Consider the following 14,643-nt stretch of genomic DNA (forward strand, 5'->3'; position numbering starts at 1 on the left):
ACAAGAGGAAATAAAATAAATAAATATATAATATGACTTAAAAAATGAATAGGCAATATTGCAAACCAACTTAATCATCTGGCTTTCTGAATATGATGTTTGCCCCAAAGACACAGCAATTTTAACTTCACTGTCGATAGACTCTACATTCAAAAATAAGGCCTTACTTTCTGTAATAGGGACCAAGACCTTATGAGATTCTTTCATCTCTTATTTTCTCTCATTCTCTCGATTCCCAAATTAATAAGGAAATTTGAGTCCAAAAGTTACTTGAGTGAGAACAGACATAACTTAAAAGAGAAAAGGGCTCAATCTCCTTTCAACAGAGGGGAAAATAAAGGTGCTTGTTTAAATTTTATGGTTCGTTTGATGACATTGTAACTAATTTTTTATCAGCATTACGTTATTATCTTGCACATGCTCCTTATCTGGAATGAAGTGGTTCGGCTGTTTTCTGGCTTCGCTCGTTAAGCAAACGCGGGCGGAGCCGAGGAAACGTGTACACCAGATTCCCCGGATTATAAATCAAACAAACCCGTCAGTAGTACAACGGCGTGTGTACAAGTGAACTCTCGTAACAGCTACAACCGAGTCTCATGTGGCGCAGAGTTAAGGTCATATAATCCGGTGTTTTCTCTCTGTTTAAAGGGAGTTTGTGGTGAAGTTGACTGGGGGACAGAAATGGTGTTTCTGACGTTGTCTTGTTGGATCAGAAGTCGTGGACCCGACAGATACTGGAAAGTCCAAGAACTTCTCAAGCATGCACGGGTAAGGTCAAGACTAAATCCTGGAGGAGAGGCTGCTAACCCGGTTTAGAAAGACGCCTCACCATCCTAACCTAATAATATTGAAAGTTAACATCATCGGTTCCTCCAACAGCACTTCAGAGGCAGGAAGAACCGCTGCTACCGCCTGGCTGTGCGGGCGGTCCGGAGGGCTTTCGTCTACGCCACCAAAGCTCGGAGGCTCAAGAAACGCAACATGAGAACGGTGAGACAAAAAAATACTGAACCGGCCCCAATTTCTAACATATGGCTGATGCACAAGATGGACAAATAGCCTCTAATTGTTGTGCAATTCACACCGCTTGTGGCAGTAAAATAAAAAGTCCTTGAGGATATTTTATCTCATCCAGTAGCGGATACTGTAGATGGGCAGGTGTGACTGTGCACTCTGGGACTATACAGACTGAAACCACACCTGTCTCCACACTCAACAGTGAACTGTGGATTTTTTTTAAATCCCAAAGATAATAAATGATAGTAAAACAATGTGTAGCAGCAGGTACACGAGGAACATTTAACTGTCTTGCTAGATGGTGTCCAACCTGGAGGGGGATACATCTGAAGGTCACAAGATGATTAAAAGGATAGGAAAGAAAAAAAACATGCATTTCTTTCTCCACTTTCTCCCCCTGCACTCAAAAATGTGTTTTTCTTCTTGTTCCTAGAGTTAAATGTTTTAGCTGTGCAGAATGATGTTTGTGCAGAGTTTGACACTAGAAGCTTTTTTCCACATTCGGCTGCTGAAAGTGTGAAGTTTCTCTGAGCTCATTGAAAATCTTACTTTAAAGGCCTATGAGCAGGATTTGTGACATCACAACTAGTTTTTGAAGCCAATCCTGGTCCAATATTCAACTTACACAAGTTTGATGTGGAAACTTGAAGCCTCCAGCGCACAAACACTGAGAATGGACTTTACAGTGAAGAAGGAGACGTCTTTTGTCTCGCAGTTAAACTTGTGAAATGGAAAATATTTGCCTATTCAAATCAGACACAAATTATTATTCAAAGTAGAGTATTTTATATAGCTTTTAAAACGTGTCTGGAGGGGATCTTTATGTTTTTTTCCTGAGATTTCTTTAATATAGCTTTTTTTTTTTTAAAACTATCTATCTATCTATCTATCTATCTATCTATCTATCTCTCTCTATATATATACACACACACACACAATACTTTTACTATACTACTACTACTACTATACTTTTATCTTTTTCTCGGCCCCCCAAATCTTTCAAATGAAATAATCAAGAAGGACAAAAGTCATTATTTGGTTGAACTGCTTATCAGTCAGATCCACACTAAGGCCATAATTTGTGATATTGATCACAAGTAGAGATTGCTTCATTTTAGGGGGTCCTGAGCCAGAAAAGGTTAGTTTATTAATTGTTAAAGGTAAAATATTATAATATAATATATATTGAAGTAATGATTTTTGATATGTTTTTTCCACAAAAAGAAAATCCAATTACCGTCATTAAAAATTCTTAAAATGACATCTACTCCTTCTCCCTAACTGAAAAATCCAGTCTATGAATAAGCGGACTTCAAGTTTCCACATCACACTTGTATACTGGACCATGATTGGCTCCAAACTAGTTGTGAGGTCACAAATGATGCTTGTAGGTACACGTCCTAAACTCAGATTTAACGTGAGCAGAGGGAAACTTTCCACTTTCAGCAGATGAAAGTGAAAACAACCTTCAAGTGTCAAACTCTGCACATACATCATTCTGCCCAGTGAAGCTCAAACATTCAACGGAAGGAACAAGAAGAAAAACATATTTTTGACTGGAAGGGACTTTTACAGCATGGGATTGTTGACTTTTTGCACTGAATAATCCTTGTTTGAACCAGGTAATCAATGTCATATATCATGTTTGTTGTGCTCTTATTTCTTCAGCTCTGGATCACACGCATTGCTGCAGCGTCACGCGAGCACGGCATGAAGTATCCCGTCCTCATGCACAACCTCACAAAGGTTAGTTGTGATGAAAGTTACAGCATAAAACCAGTTCTCTTCATGTGGTTGGTTCATCTTGTCTGTATGTAACACATTTCCTCTCTTCCTCCGTACAGAGCAGCGTTCAGCTCAACCGACGCGTTGTCAGTGACCTGGCCGTCACAGAACCTCGGTCATTCCTCTCCCTCGCGAAGCTGGCGAAGGCTCGGCAACAGGAAGGATTCTGTGCAGCGTTGGGAGACGGCAAAGAGCCTCCTGGTGTCTTCTCCCGTGTTGTGATGCTACACTAGCGGACTTGTTACAGTTACAGACTTCCAGTTGCTATGTGGTTTAACGGGGCAGAGCTCTTGGTTTGTGGAGATGTTCATGAAACAACCAGACACACACTCACCTTCTTGCTTTACAGTTTCAAGATTTTTTTTTTTTTTTAAAGAAAGATTAATGGAGTCAAGTCAGTTTGTGTTTATTTTTGTGATACTCTGTTCTGTAAATGAGACCAGGGTCTAGCCGCCATTGTAATATGGGTCGCTTTGTGGAAAGGTGTCCACTTGGGGAGAGTGATAACTGGCTGATCAGAGTAGACTATTTTTGTGATGCACTGACTGAACTCTGTCTCTTGCCTGCACCATTTATAAATTAGCTGACATGCGTATATTATGGAGTCTCATATGGGTCAGCCCCACTTTAGTCTTTGGTGTAAAAATAAATAAATTTCCTCTGTCACTTGCCCCTTGTCCTTAGGGAGATCTGAAACAGAGTTACTAAAGCTATGTCCCTGAAGTGGATAAGGATATAAAGTCTTGCTCAAGGACACTCCATCAGTAGAGATGATTTTTGTTGCAGTGCCTTGATCCTTGGCCTTGAAGGACAGACGGTTTCTCTACTAATGGTTACCCTGCTGTCAGAAAGCAAAATGCATTTATGAAAAGAGAATTTGACACTGAATTTTCCTGTTATTCAGACTCTTGATGACAATAGACAACTCTCTAATATTGTTGAAACATCTTTACAGGGGACTAGTGATTGATTCAAGAGTATTTCTGAAATTGTGTTTTAAGTCATCATAAGAACATCATCATAATCCAAGACAGAAGCTAACATTAAATAGCATAGCAGCTGTGTGTCCATAGACAGACCTGCTCGATTCACTGATTTTCATCCAACATCTCTATCACGCCTATCAGAGATTTCCTACCAACAGATGCTCCTCAGCAGCCCTCCTGATTACCTCCAGTATCATGATAGAGAATGTGATTGTCAATAACCACCATCTTCCCCGTGTAAATCATATGCAACCTTTAAGTTATGACTGGATGCGGATGGATTGTGAGTTTTTTTTGTGAGGAGTGACCTCAGACTTTATCATGTGATGACTTTTGTCTTTGTGTAAATATATATTTTGCCATTTCTTGTGGTATGATTGTCCTCTTAATGTTTAGTTCATTAAACATTTTGATATATACTCGTCATCCTGTCTTCATTCTCTTCAGTGAATGACATTTGCTGAGGCTGATAGCCTTGTAAAACATATATTTGAGAGGTTTTTAGCTTTCGTGTTGGTCACTATATCTACACAAATTGCATTGTATCAAAATATTGGAGAACACAAGGACAAAATTATTTTTATTTGATAAACTGGTGGCATTTGAGCAGCATGAACACCAGATTTGAAGTCCAGTCCAACTTTTATTTCTGGTGATCAAACTCAGTGCTGCTCCTTGTTAGAGAGAGCAGGACACATGACAGCAATGTCACTGACCTGACTTATAAAACCACAATCAGTCTGATGCAACTGGAGAAAACCATGTCCTTACTTGTGATGTGGACACATTTTGACCCTCTGCGGCTGCCGTACCCTTTGGGGGCGGGACTCTATCAATGACCTTTACTGAACACCGCTGCAGGGACAGCCAATGGTAAGAAGACGTACTCGTCACCAGCCAATCATCGTCGCTGTTATTCACAGAAACCTGCGCTCTCTGCTGCACTTGCGCAAAAGACTGCGGCGTGACACGCGTGTGGAGGAAGTGCAGTGACAGTTGCGGCAGCTGCTACCTCTCGCTCCGCACAGAACCGGCTAAACTCTAATTTATTTATTGCCACCAACATGTCGTGGCTGTTCGGCCTGAACAAGGGGCAGCCTGAAGTGCCTCCCGGCCTCCCGGTGCAGCCTCCGCCGCCTCCGCCACCGGCCGGGGGCTCCGGCGGCGGCGGCGGAGATAAACCCAAGGACAAATGGAGCAACTTCGATCCCACCGGGCTGGAGCGGGCTGCTCAGGCGGCCAAGGAGCTCGACAAGTCCCGTAAGTGTTCGGGAGGTGGCAGGTTAGCTGTGGGTGGGTCACCGGGGTAGAGGTCTTACTTGTCACTGAAAGTCGTGATGCACCAGCATCCAGCTGGGAACTGCTCCTCTCCGGTTCATGCTACTGCAACACCTTCGACAATGAGGCCCAGACTCACAGGCATCATCCGTTTTATTCATTTATACAAATTAAGTTAATGTAAAAATTCATTTGTGCCATTTTTGCTCGTGAAAATGGCTTTGCTGCACTCACCTTCATTCAAACTAGTGGAGAGGGTTCAAAGGTCATTGCCTTGCAGTTTGGCTTGCAACACACAAATGCCTCTTGTGCCTCACTCATGCAAAGGGTCTCCAATTGTTTCTGTCTTGATTTGTATTCATTATTTTACTTTAAGTATAATTAATCGTAGTTTAAATATGAGGAAGATCAGAAAGGTGAAAGAGGGAGAGAGAGAGAGCGCTGTCAGGATTCAGAGACAGATCCATCATACTGTAGATCACTGAGCCACCAGCAGGATTTATAATCATACTTTATGAAGCAGTCACATCTTTCAGCTCTGTGTCGTTGTCTGTCCTAAATCCAGGACATGCCAAAGAAGCTCTGGACTTGGCTCGCATGCAGGAGCAGACCACACAGATGGAGCACCAGAGCAAAATGAAGGTACAGCAGACGCTCACATATGTAAAGTGCTGCTTCACTCTTGATTTTCAGCCGGACATCAGTGAGTTTTTTTTCCAGAGAATTAAGTTTATTTCTCTAGTTCAATTTATATCAACTACAGAATATGTTAAAAAAAATCATGTGATATACGGGTGTATAGTGGCGCTGGAAGATGTAGCGACATCATGACACAGTCAGTGGAGAATGAGAGAATAACTATACAGCAGGTTTTACACTGTGTATTATGAAAGGTAAAAAGTAAATATTGCATATTATTTACTGAGTCAAACTGCATCTATTAGAGCTTTATCTTTGTGCTGCATCTTGATGAAAGCTGCACACATTTTGATTACTTAAGTTAAAGATTACTTGTCATGTCACAGATGAGGAAGTTTGACATTTGGATCAATTGAAGTCTAAATATTAATGTGGATAAGTAGGTTTAAAATCAACTCACAGATTTGTTTGCCAAAAATAGAAGTCTTGTTAAACAAAGTGTTCATTTCTATCTCCACTCCAGATCTGTCAAATTGTCTAATACCACTACTTCAAAGCCCCATGAGTGTACGTCTGAATATTACTCTAAAGTGACACAACTGAGCTGATGATGGGGTCAAAAACAGATTTAAATGTTCACTAGTGTATTGCTTGAGTCTAATAGTTCTGGCATCCTTTGTAACAGGAGTACGAAGCAGCAGTCGAGCAGCTCAAAGGTGACCAGATGCGAATCCAGGCTGAGGAGAGGAGGAAAACTCTGAATGAAGAGACCAAGCAGCATCAAGCGGTGAGAACAGAACTGCAGGAGGGTCTGCTGATAACAAAATAAGCCAAAATGCTTCAATATGTGTTGAAGCACATTTCCTTTTCTTTTAGTAAATGAAGTAAAGAACAATTAGTAGTATGTTGCAGCAGTGAACCAATTTGGGTTGTATAGTTACACTATGTTGTTTTTTCCCATCAGAGAGCTCAGTACCAAGACAAGCTGGCCAGACAGCGATATGAAGACCAACTAAGGCAACAGGTGAGTTTATCTCCTCCATATTTAGTATAAAATCCTTATAAACAAGATGAAATATCAAATTCAAAAATGTCTTTTTTTTAATTCTCTTTTCTTCCACCAGCAAGCTCTGAATGAGGAGAACCTTCGCAAACAGGAGGAGTCTGTACAGAAACAGGAGGCCATGAGGAAAGGTATGAACTTCACCGCAGTAACACTCATGACAGGATCTTGTGGAACGTTTTCAAAATGTTGAGCGGAGGTTTATGTACTTTGTGTTGTTGTGGTTTTTATAGCAACGATAGAGCACGAGATGGAACTGAGGCACAAGAACGAGCTTCTGCGTATAGAGGCCGAGACTAAAGCACGAGCCCGTGTTGAAAGAGAGAACGCCGATATCATCCGCGAGCAAATCCGTCTGAAGGCTGCAGAACACAGACAGACGGTCCTGGAGTCCATAAAGTAAGACGTGCTGACTTTTCTATGATTTCACGCTATAATATGATCTAATGTTGATGATTAGATGTAGTGTAGTGATGTTCTTGGTGTCCTGAATCATGTAACTACTTGAAACTGAAGATGATAAAGCAAACCAGTTTATAACATACCTGGTCAGTTTTTTTTTTGTATTACAACACACAAAACATTTGCTGACTGTTAATGTCTGTTTGCTTTTAGGACTGCAGGTGCTGTGTTTGGAGAAGGATTCAGGGCTTTTGTGTCAGACTGGGACAAAGTCACAGCCACGGTGAGACGTTTGTTTCCATCCACGATAAGTTTATTGAACGATTGTACAATATTTAAAAAAAGGAGTTTAGTTTCACTGATGTGCAACCAAACAAGTTCTCTGAAAGCCTTGACTACAAAAAAAATAGATTAGTTTGGTGTAAAATTCCCAACAAATAAATGAGTTTATATACTTTATGTACTAGATGGTTCTAGTTCACATTCATCATTGCTTGGTACTTTTTTGTTTTTAACAGATGAGGAAAACGAACCACACATCTTGATACTCACAAATTTCACACTTAAGAAAAATATAGTTAAATCAGAAGCAGCTGAAGCAAGTTGAGTGTTTTCTTTCACTGAAAAACTTACATGTGAATAGAAGCATCAGTATTATAATCCTTTTATTACCCATATTTACATTTGCTAGTATCATGCAATTGATGACACAAGAATTTCAGTTTAAATGTTTGGACTGTCGCGGTGGGCGAACCTGAAATGGGTTAGAATTGAGTGACCAATATTTATTATATTTTCCTTCACATCACCAGGTGGCGGGACTGACTCTTTTAGCAGTGGGAGTGTATTCAGCCCGGAACGCAACAGCAGTGGCGGGACGTTACATTGAAGCGAGGCTGGGGAAGCCGTCGCTGGTTCGGGAGACGTCCCGGTTCACTGTGGCAGAGGCCATCAAGCATCCTGTGAAGGTAGCTAATGTGGAATTTGATTCTTGTTCACATTTTGTTAAAATGTGGATTTTTAAAAATATAAATTTTCTTATATGGACAATCTTTCTGTCCCTTCTTCTTGACTACGTAGACGGTCAAACGTCTGAAGAGCAAACCTCAGGATGCCCTTGAAGGAGTTGTGCTCAGTGTAAGTAGAATTTATATAAAAGCTCTTACACCACATATCGGAAGACTGTAACAAATTTATATTTTAAGTTTTATAACCACCTGACATTAATGCTTTTTAAAAAAAATTCTTAGCCTACCCTTGAGGAGCGTGTGCGTGATATTGCCATAGCAACAAGAAACACTAGGCAGAACCACGGCCTTTACAGGAACATCCTCATGTACGGGCCCCCAGGAACCGGCAAAACTCTCTTTGCCAAGGTACACCTCAGTGACTAAATGATTTAAACTGATGACTGACCGACTTTAAACCATAATATATATGGAAAGTGATACTTTGCCTACATGTGATACATTTCTCTTTCTTTTGAGTAGAAGCTGGCAATGCATTCTGGGATGGACTATGCAATCATGACCGGTGGTGATGTAGCACCCATGGGCCGGGATGGCGTGACTGCCATGCACAAAGTCTTTGACTGGGCTAACACAAATCGACGCGGGTATGCTTAACATATACGCACCTCGATATTATATCGAATGAGGTTAATTTGCATATAAATTATAAACAGCAACACTGTCTACTCCAGATATAATACCAACAGATAAGGTTATCGTGTGTTTTTATGTTACAGACTGCTGCTTTTTGTTGATGAAGCTGATGCGTTCCTTCGCAAGAGATCCACTGTAAGTCTGTGTGCACTTTGGACAATAATGTGTTTTTTTTTCTCCCTTTTTATTACCCTTTCCAAAATGACATTTTCCTTGACTTTTAACTAACCTTCAATCGTCATTCTTTCTTTTTGCAGGAGAAGATTAGTGAAGACCTGAGAGCCACTTTGAATGCTTTCTTGTATCGCACTGGAGAACAGAGCAACAAGTAAGAATTCATTTTTATTTGGACTGTAACCTAAACCTTCAACCTCCCAGCACATCTCTTAACAGCTTGATTTGTTTATTTTGTCCTGCAGGTTCATGCTGGTTCTGGCCAGTAACCAGCCAGAGCAGTTTGACTGGGCCATAAATGACCGTATAGATGAAATAGTGAATTTTGCTCTGCCAGGCCCTGAGGAGAGGGAGAGGCTGGTACGGTTGTACTTTGACAGATACGTGCTTGAGCCCGCCACTGGAGGGAGGCAGTGAGTACAATCCCTACACTACAACACAGATGTTACAACAGGCACACTAGGGATGCATACTGAAACAAGTAATTAGATCAGTCTACCATGTCTGCACACTCGCATAGATGTAGATGTATTAATTCTGAGTGATTTTGAGGAGTCTTATTATATTTGTTAAAGTGATATTTGACTAAAAGGGCTGTGCCAGGATAAGATCAGGCTCAGAGACAGCCTGCTGGGCGCGTGGAGCCTGGCCAGCCATGTGAGGCTTTAATTACAAAGAGCTCAGATGTGTGATGGAGGCTGATAGACGATGGGGTCGGGGCACAGACACAGACCAGCAGGCAATGAACTGAGCTGCAAAAACACAACAAAGTCAGAAAGAAACAGCAGGAAACTCATCATGTTGTTCCCACCTCCCTCACGATGTCATCCTTGTGTTTCTGTCTCATGTGGTTTTGTGCAGGAGGATGAAGCTGGCACAGTTTGACTACGGTAAAAAGTGCTCTGAGATAGCAAAGAGGACAGAAGGCATGTCCGGCAGAGAGATTTCTAAGCTGGGTGTGGCCTGGCAGGTACGTTCCCTACAGTCTTTTTAAACAATGCTATACATGATAAAAGTAAAAGAATGTGTCAAACGTGTGTTGCTTCATGTGCTCACAGGCAGCAGCATATTCTTCTGAAGACGGCGTCCTGACGGAGGCTATGATTGATGCTCGGGTTGACGACGCTGTCAAGCAGCACCTTCAGAAGATGGACTGGCTGCACGGAGACGAGGAGGCTCAGACCAAGACCCTTACACCTCCACCACTTGGGGCAACAGGCAGTGAAGGAAAAATGGGCTTCACTCTGCCCGTCAGCGAGACACCTCAGGCTCAGGAGGTGATCGCTCCGGTCCTAGAGATTAATACGAAGCAAGAAGGTGACAGTATACCACAGGAGATGACACCACCTCTTTCAGACACACCAGCTGAGGGAAAAACCGCCGTCCCAGCTGGACAGGACTGTGAAGATGCTGTCAAAGCAGAAGCTGCGACAACAGCGGAGAGTTTAGCTCAGCCCGCTGCCTCCGCTGACGGTGAGGGCAAGGCGGAAAAGGAAGACAAGACTGGATCTCCTCCAAAGGATGGAACTCCAGTTTGAGTCGTAGATTTGTTCAGTGGGGCTGCCTGGACTAGAAACATTAGTGTCCTGCCCCTTTAACTAGTCTGTCAGTTTATGTCTAAAAGTCTGCTGGACTGTCTTTATGACAGAAGATGATCAAAACACAAATGACGCCTGAGACTCTTTCATTCTAATATATAATGTAAACATTGTAAAAGTGTACCTGACAGTGTGTCTGTAATATCAGTATATAAATGTCGTGCACAGTTAAGTGTCTCTGTTGAAATGATTAAAATGATCTGTGTTTTTATAAACAGTAAAAGCTCTGAGGTTTCTTACAAATGTTTTGGGATAAAGTTGTTATATGACAATATGCCCTGTAGCTTGGAGTTTTAACACCTCAATGATCGAGAGACAGTGGAGTTAACCTTTCTTTTTGCTACATTTAGAAATCAACAGTCAGAGGTGTGACATCTGTTTTAACCCTGCGAAACCCTCATAAAATGCTGATGGATGATTTAAAGAGATCAGACCTTGCAGTGACATTGCCAACCGTTGTATATGGCTTTGAAAACACATGATAAAGCGACACAATATATAAGAGCAGAGGTGCTAGTAGAGACGAAAGGTTACGAGCGGATGACGCAGTGATCCCGTCCTATAAGAATCCACCTGGGATTTTAATATTTCACAGTAATGGCCCCACCTTCTTATACGAAGCAGTTCAAGGGCATGACGCTGTCCTTGGTTCGGAGCAGACCACATGATAAAACTCCCTGTCAAGACGTTATAGCAGGCCTTCACGCACTATGATGTATGATCACGTCACATAAAGAAACCACAAATCTGGTGATCCTGATTAGGAAAGTGAAAGGTCTCTTATGGTGATGGATGAGCTGTTCAACAGAGAGATAAAACTGAAAAAATATAACCACAAGCACAAAATACTGTGTGGCTTCATTAAAAATACAACAAAAGTTGTGCTAGCATTCACTAGTATTTTCATTCAAAAATAATTGATTGTACAATAGTCCCAAGTTGAAACTGATTTTAAGTGTAAATCTATTTACAATGCAACAATTTTTTTCAATAAAACCAAGTCTCACCTCTTGTGAAAATTATGTTTAGAGTTTATTAGTTAATTTAAGGCTCTTTGCATGGCCTGGCCCCATCTTTCTGATCTCTTAATTGTAATTTTCTGTGGTTTTAATTAATCTTTTTTGATTGTGAAGCACTGGGACTAGTCATTATTCTCCATAAGTTAACATTTTTAGGTAAAGCATCATTTCCATTAAAAACACAACTTCAAGGAATTTACTTATTAGACAGAAAACAGCACACACAGTAATTGTTGGATTTAATTCACATTTTTTATCTTTTCAGTGTCAAATGCTTCCATTAATATTATGTTGCGCATCTCGCCTGACGTGCACCATGTTCCCCCTTGAGTCCTCGAGTCGAGTGTGTTTGGGACGTAGCTGATTGAGCAAGTCCTTTGAGTTACTGAACTTGGGCAGCCGTGACAAGAAACCCACATCTGGAAAGAAAGATAAAACTGGGCTGGTGAACGGCTCTTTTGTTTTTGTTTGTGTGTGTGTGTGTGTGTGTGTGTGTGTGTGTATGTGTAAGGGGGAGGGAGAAATGACATGAACGTAGTTGAGTCAGATGGGAGGGAGAGGGAAATCAGAGTAGTAAGGAGAGATATTTCATTAAAGTGAAAGGAAAGTATTCCATTTAATCTTGAAAAGTTGCAATACTTAAAAAGTTCAACAGGTTGTGAGAGAAATTGCCCTTATTTTGGTAAATTTACCATAAATTTGCATTATGGAAAATACCAGCATACCTATTTTCTATTTTCTTTCTGTTTTACGTCTGTTATGTTCATTAATTTTGGTGTGGTTAGCTTAAGGTTTTGTTTATGTTTGAGTCTTCTCTGTCCACTCCTCTCCATTCATAGACTCGATTCATAGACTAGATTCAATAGACCAAAAAATATGATCTTTATTTTTGTAGAAACAAGTATGAATTTGCTGTGACATCAGGCTGAAAATCTCTTTACAGCAACACTATTGCTTAAATATATAATGTATAATATATACGTCCATTCAGATCTTTCTTTCTTTTGTATCTTGACCAAAGAGCAGCCCCACTGACTTACTGTTCAGTCGCTTTGCCCTCCAGTATCTGAGCCCCGAGTGCAAAACACTATCCAGCCAAAGCAAGAACCAGCTGATGCAGAGACCGAGGAGCAGCCCAGCTATCACATCCAATTCTTGCTTGGTCATGATGTCACTGACAAAGTAGTTGATGTTGGAATCCACCACGGACTGAGCCTCATGATATGGAACGATACGATGGATCTGATACCTGCAGAGGACAGAGCAGGAGCCGGTGGGACGTTGGCACACAGAAAAGTCAAGTGACAACAGTGTCAGTGGGGTTATGGGATGATACATTCATCAGAGTAGAAAGCACTAGAAGATTAAGGAATTTGACAAAAGTTATATTTTGTGAAATATGCACTGTAGATCTTCAAAACATCAATTTATCAAGAACTAAGAAAAACAGTCCTTTGAGTGACAATGCACTTTTATAGGGCTGCAACAAATCTATCATTTATTTTCTTGATTCATTGATAAGTTGTTTGGTCTATAAACAGTCAGAAAAAATCCTCAATCCTCAAAAGCTGGAATCAGAGTATTTGAGAGAAGAGAGAAAAAAATACCCCAAGCGATTAATCAATTATCAAAATAATTGCTGATTAATCAATTAATCAACTAATAGCTTTACATTTTTTAAAAGCCCAGGGAGTTTAAAATAGGCTTTATGGGCTTCAGAAGTGAGGACATTTTCTGTCTGGCTCTGAAAAGGGAGTAAATACTGAAAACTCATGTTTGGAGCTGAGAGCCAAGAGATAGTTAAATATCCAGGATTCATTCATCAATTTCAATGGAAACGCAGTTGCAGTTTGGAGATTATTGTTGTTTTTGGGGCTTTAAAGCGTCGAGTTGTGTGCAACAGTAAAGCAAAGTGTCTTTCTGTATTTTACCTTCCGCAGGTGCAGGAGCAGACGCGGTCCTCTCCTCTCACTAACGGCAAGACGAAGTTGTGAAAGCGGTCAAGAAACGCGTTCATGTCCTTCAGGGAAAGTCACAGTCTGAAACAAAACAACAGCTTAAGTCAACTCCGCAGCAATGTTATTCCAAAGACATCCAGAAAAAAAACAAGACTTTAGCTAAATTTTGATGGTCCAATCATCTAAATAGCGTTTTGTACCATGACATTATCTTTTACCATCACAACTGAAGATCCTAAAATTAGGAGAACCATGATGCTCTCGTATCCAGACTCGTCAGCAAACGTTGCTTACATGTTTTGTGCGCTCCGAGACGAGACAAAAAGGACTCCCGAGTCTCCCGGTAAACTATCCGAGCTTCAACATCCGCACGGTGCCGCTGCCTTCACTCACAGACCTGCTCCTGCTCGGCTAATTATCCACTAACCACCGGAGAACAGTCAGTGATGGACAATTTTACTTTTCCCAGTTACAGATAGTTCAACCAATCACTGTTTTCTGCTTTCAATGAATTACAGAAGTTGCCATGGTTACCTTCATTAATGCAACGTATGTACGTAACTTATTTCTATTCGAATTCCGTCGAACTTCAGCCGACATTTTGTTTAAGCTAACGGTCGTTTGTCTTTGTCATTTACATTGAACATAACGCAGCCAGTTAGATTGGTTGATTAAAACTGAGCTGAGAGTAAAAGTAAGTAACGACATATTGCGGTTCTCGATAGGTAGAAAACTATACATAGTCTCCATATTACAAACATATTAAATGTCATCCACCCAGGTTTAAAACTTAATTTAGCACACCTGGATTACTCGACCAGTAATCCAGTGGTTCTCAAAGTTTTTCACATCAAGGATTACACTAAATTGACACAAATTAGACCACAGACCCCCTTTTGATAAGATTTTGTGTCAGGGCCCCCCATCTGATGTGTTGTTACAGAAAGTGTATGATACCCATGACCATAGTCATACAATCTGCCATTGTGTTAGTTATGGATGGAATTATAGTGAAATAAATTATTCCCCTTTTTTGCCTGGGACCATGGACGTATTAGAA

At 40.9% G+C, this 14,643-nt stretch overlaps 3 protein-coding genes across 4 annotated transcripts; 2 read left to right on the forward strand and 1 right to left on the reverse strand.

The window, feature by feature from the left end:
- The first annotated feature begins 527 nt into the window (after nucleotides 1-527).
- On the forward strand, nucleotides 528-4,207 carry mrpl20 (mitochondrial ribosomal protein L20). The gene is made up of 4 exons (XM_044347994.1): nucleotides 528-768; nucleotides 880-990; nucleotides 2,686-2,763; nucleotides 2,862-4,207. The coding sequence occupies exons 1-4, from the start codon at nucleotides 682-684 to the stop codon at nucleotides 3,033-3,035; spliced, it is 450 nt and encodes a 149-aa protein (XP_044203929.1). The 5' UTR covers nucleotides 528-681; the 3' UTR covers nucleotides 3,036-4,207.
- A 512-nt stretch (nucleotides 4,208-4,719) lies between these two features.
- On the forward strand, nucleotides 4,720-10,829 carry atad3 (ATPase family AAA domain containing 3). Its single transcript, XM_044347930.1, has 16 exons — nucleotides 4,720-5,048; nucleotides 5,632-5,708; nucleotides 6,391-6,492; nucleotides 6,670-6,729; nucleotides 6,830-6,899; nucleotides 7,002-7,167; nucleotides 7,384-7,453; nucleotides 7,983-8,138; nucleotides 8,251-8,307; nucleotides 8,421-8,546; nucleotides 8,661-8,785; nucleotides 8,918-8,969; nucleotides 9,092-9,162; nucleotides 9,254-9,421; nucleotides 9,870-9,978; nucleotides 10,067-10,829. Exons 1-16 carry the CDS (start codon nucleotides 4,853-4,855, stop codon nucleotides 10,544-10,546), a joined length of 2,085 nt encoding a protein of 694 aa, XP_044203865.1. The 5' UTR covers nucleotides 4,720-4,852; the 3' UTR covers nucleotides 10,547-10,829.
- A 1,018-nt stretch (nucleotides 10,830-11,847) lies between these two features.
- On the reverse strand, nucleotides 11,848-14,129 carry LOC122980219 (transmembrane protein 240-like). Of its 2 annotated transcripts, none has more exons than XM_044347997.1 (4): nucleotides 13,802-14,129; nucleotides 13,557-13,664; nucleotides 12,666-12,874; nucleotides 11,848-12,044 (listed from the first exon to the last, which is right to left on the reverse strand). In XM_044347997.1, the coding sequence occupies exons 2-4, from the start codon at nucleotides 13,640-13,642 to the stop codon at nucleotides 11,893-11,895; spliced, it is 447 nt and encodes a 148-aa protein (XP_044203932.1). In that variant the 5' UTR covers nucleotides 13,643-13,664; nucleotides 13,802-14,129; the 3' UTR covers nucleotides 11,848-11,892. The 2 variants fall into 2 exon arrangements, with proteins under 2 accessions (XP_044203932.1, XP_044203930.1); XM_044347995.1 differs by having other exon boundaries at nucleotides 13,878-14,124.
- Between the last annotated feature and the right edge of the window lie 514 nt (nucleotides 14,130-14,643).

This window comes from Thunnus albacares, chromosome 4 (assembly GCF_914725855.1).
Source record: "Thunnus albacares chromosome 4, fThuAlb1.1, whole genome shotgun sequence".
NCBI classification, from domain to species: domain Eukaryota; kingdom Metazoa; phylum Chordata; class Actinopteri; order Scombriformes; family Scombridae; genus Thunnus; species Thunnus albacares.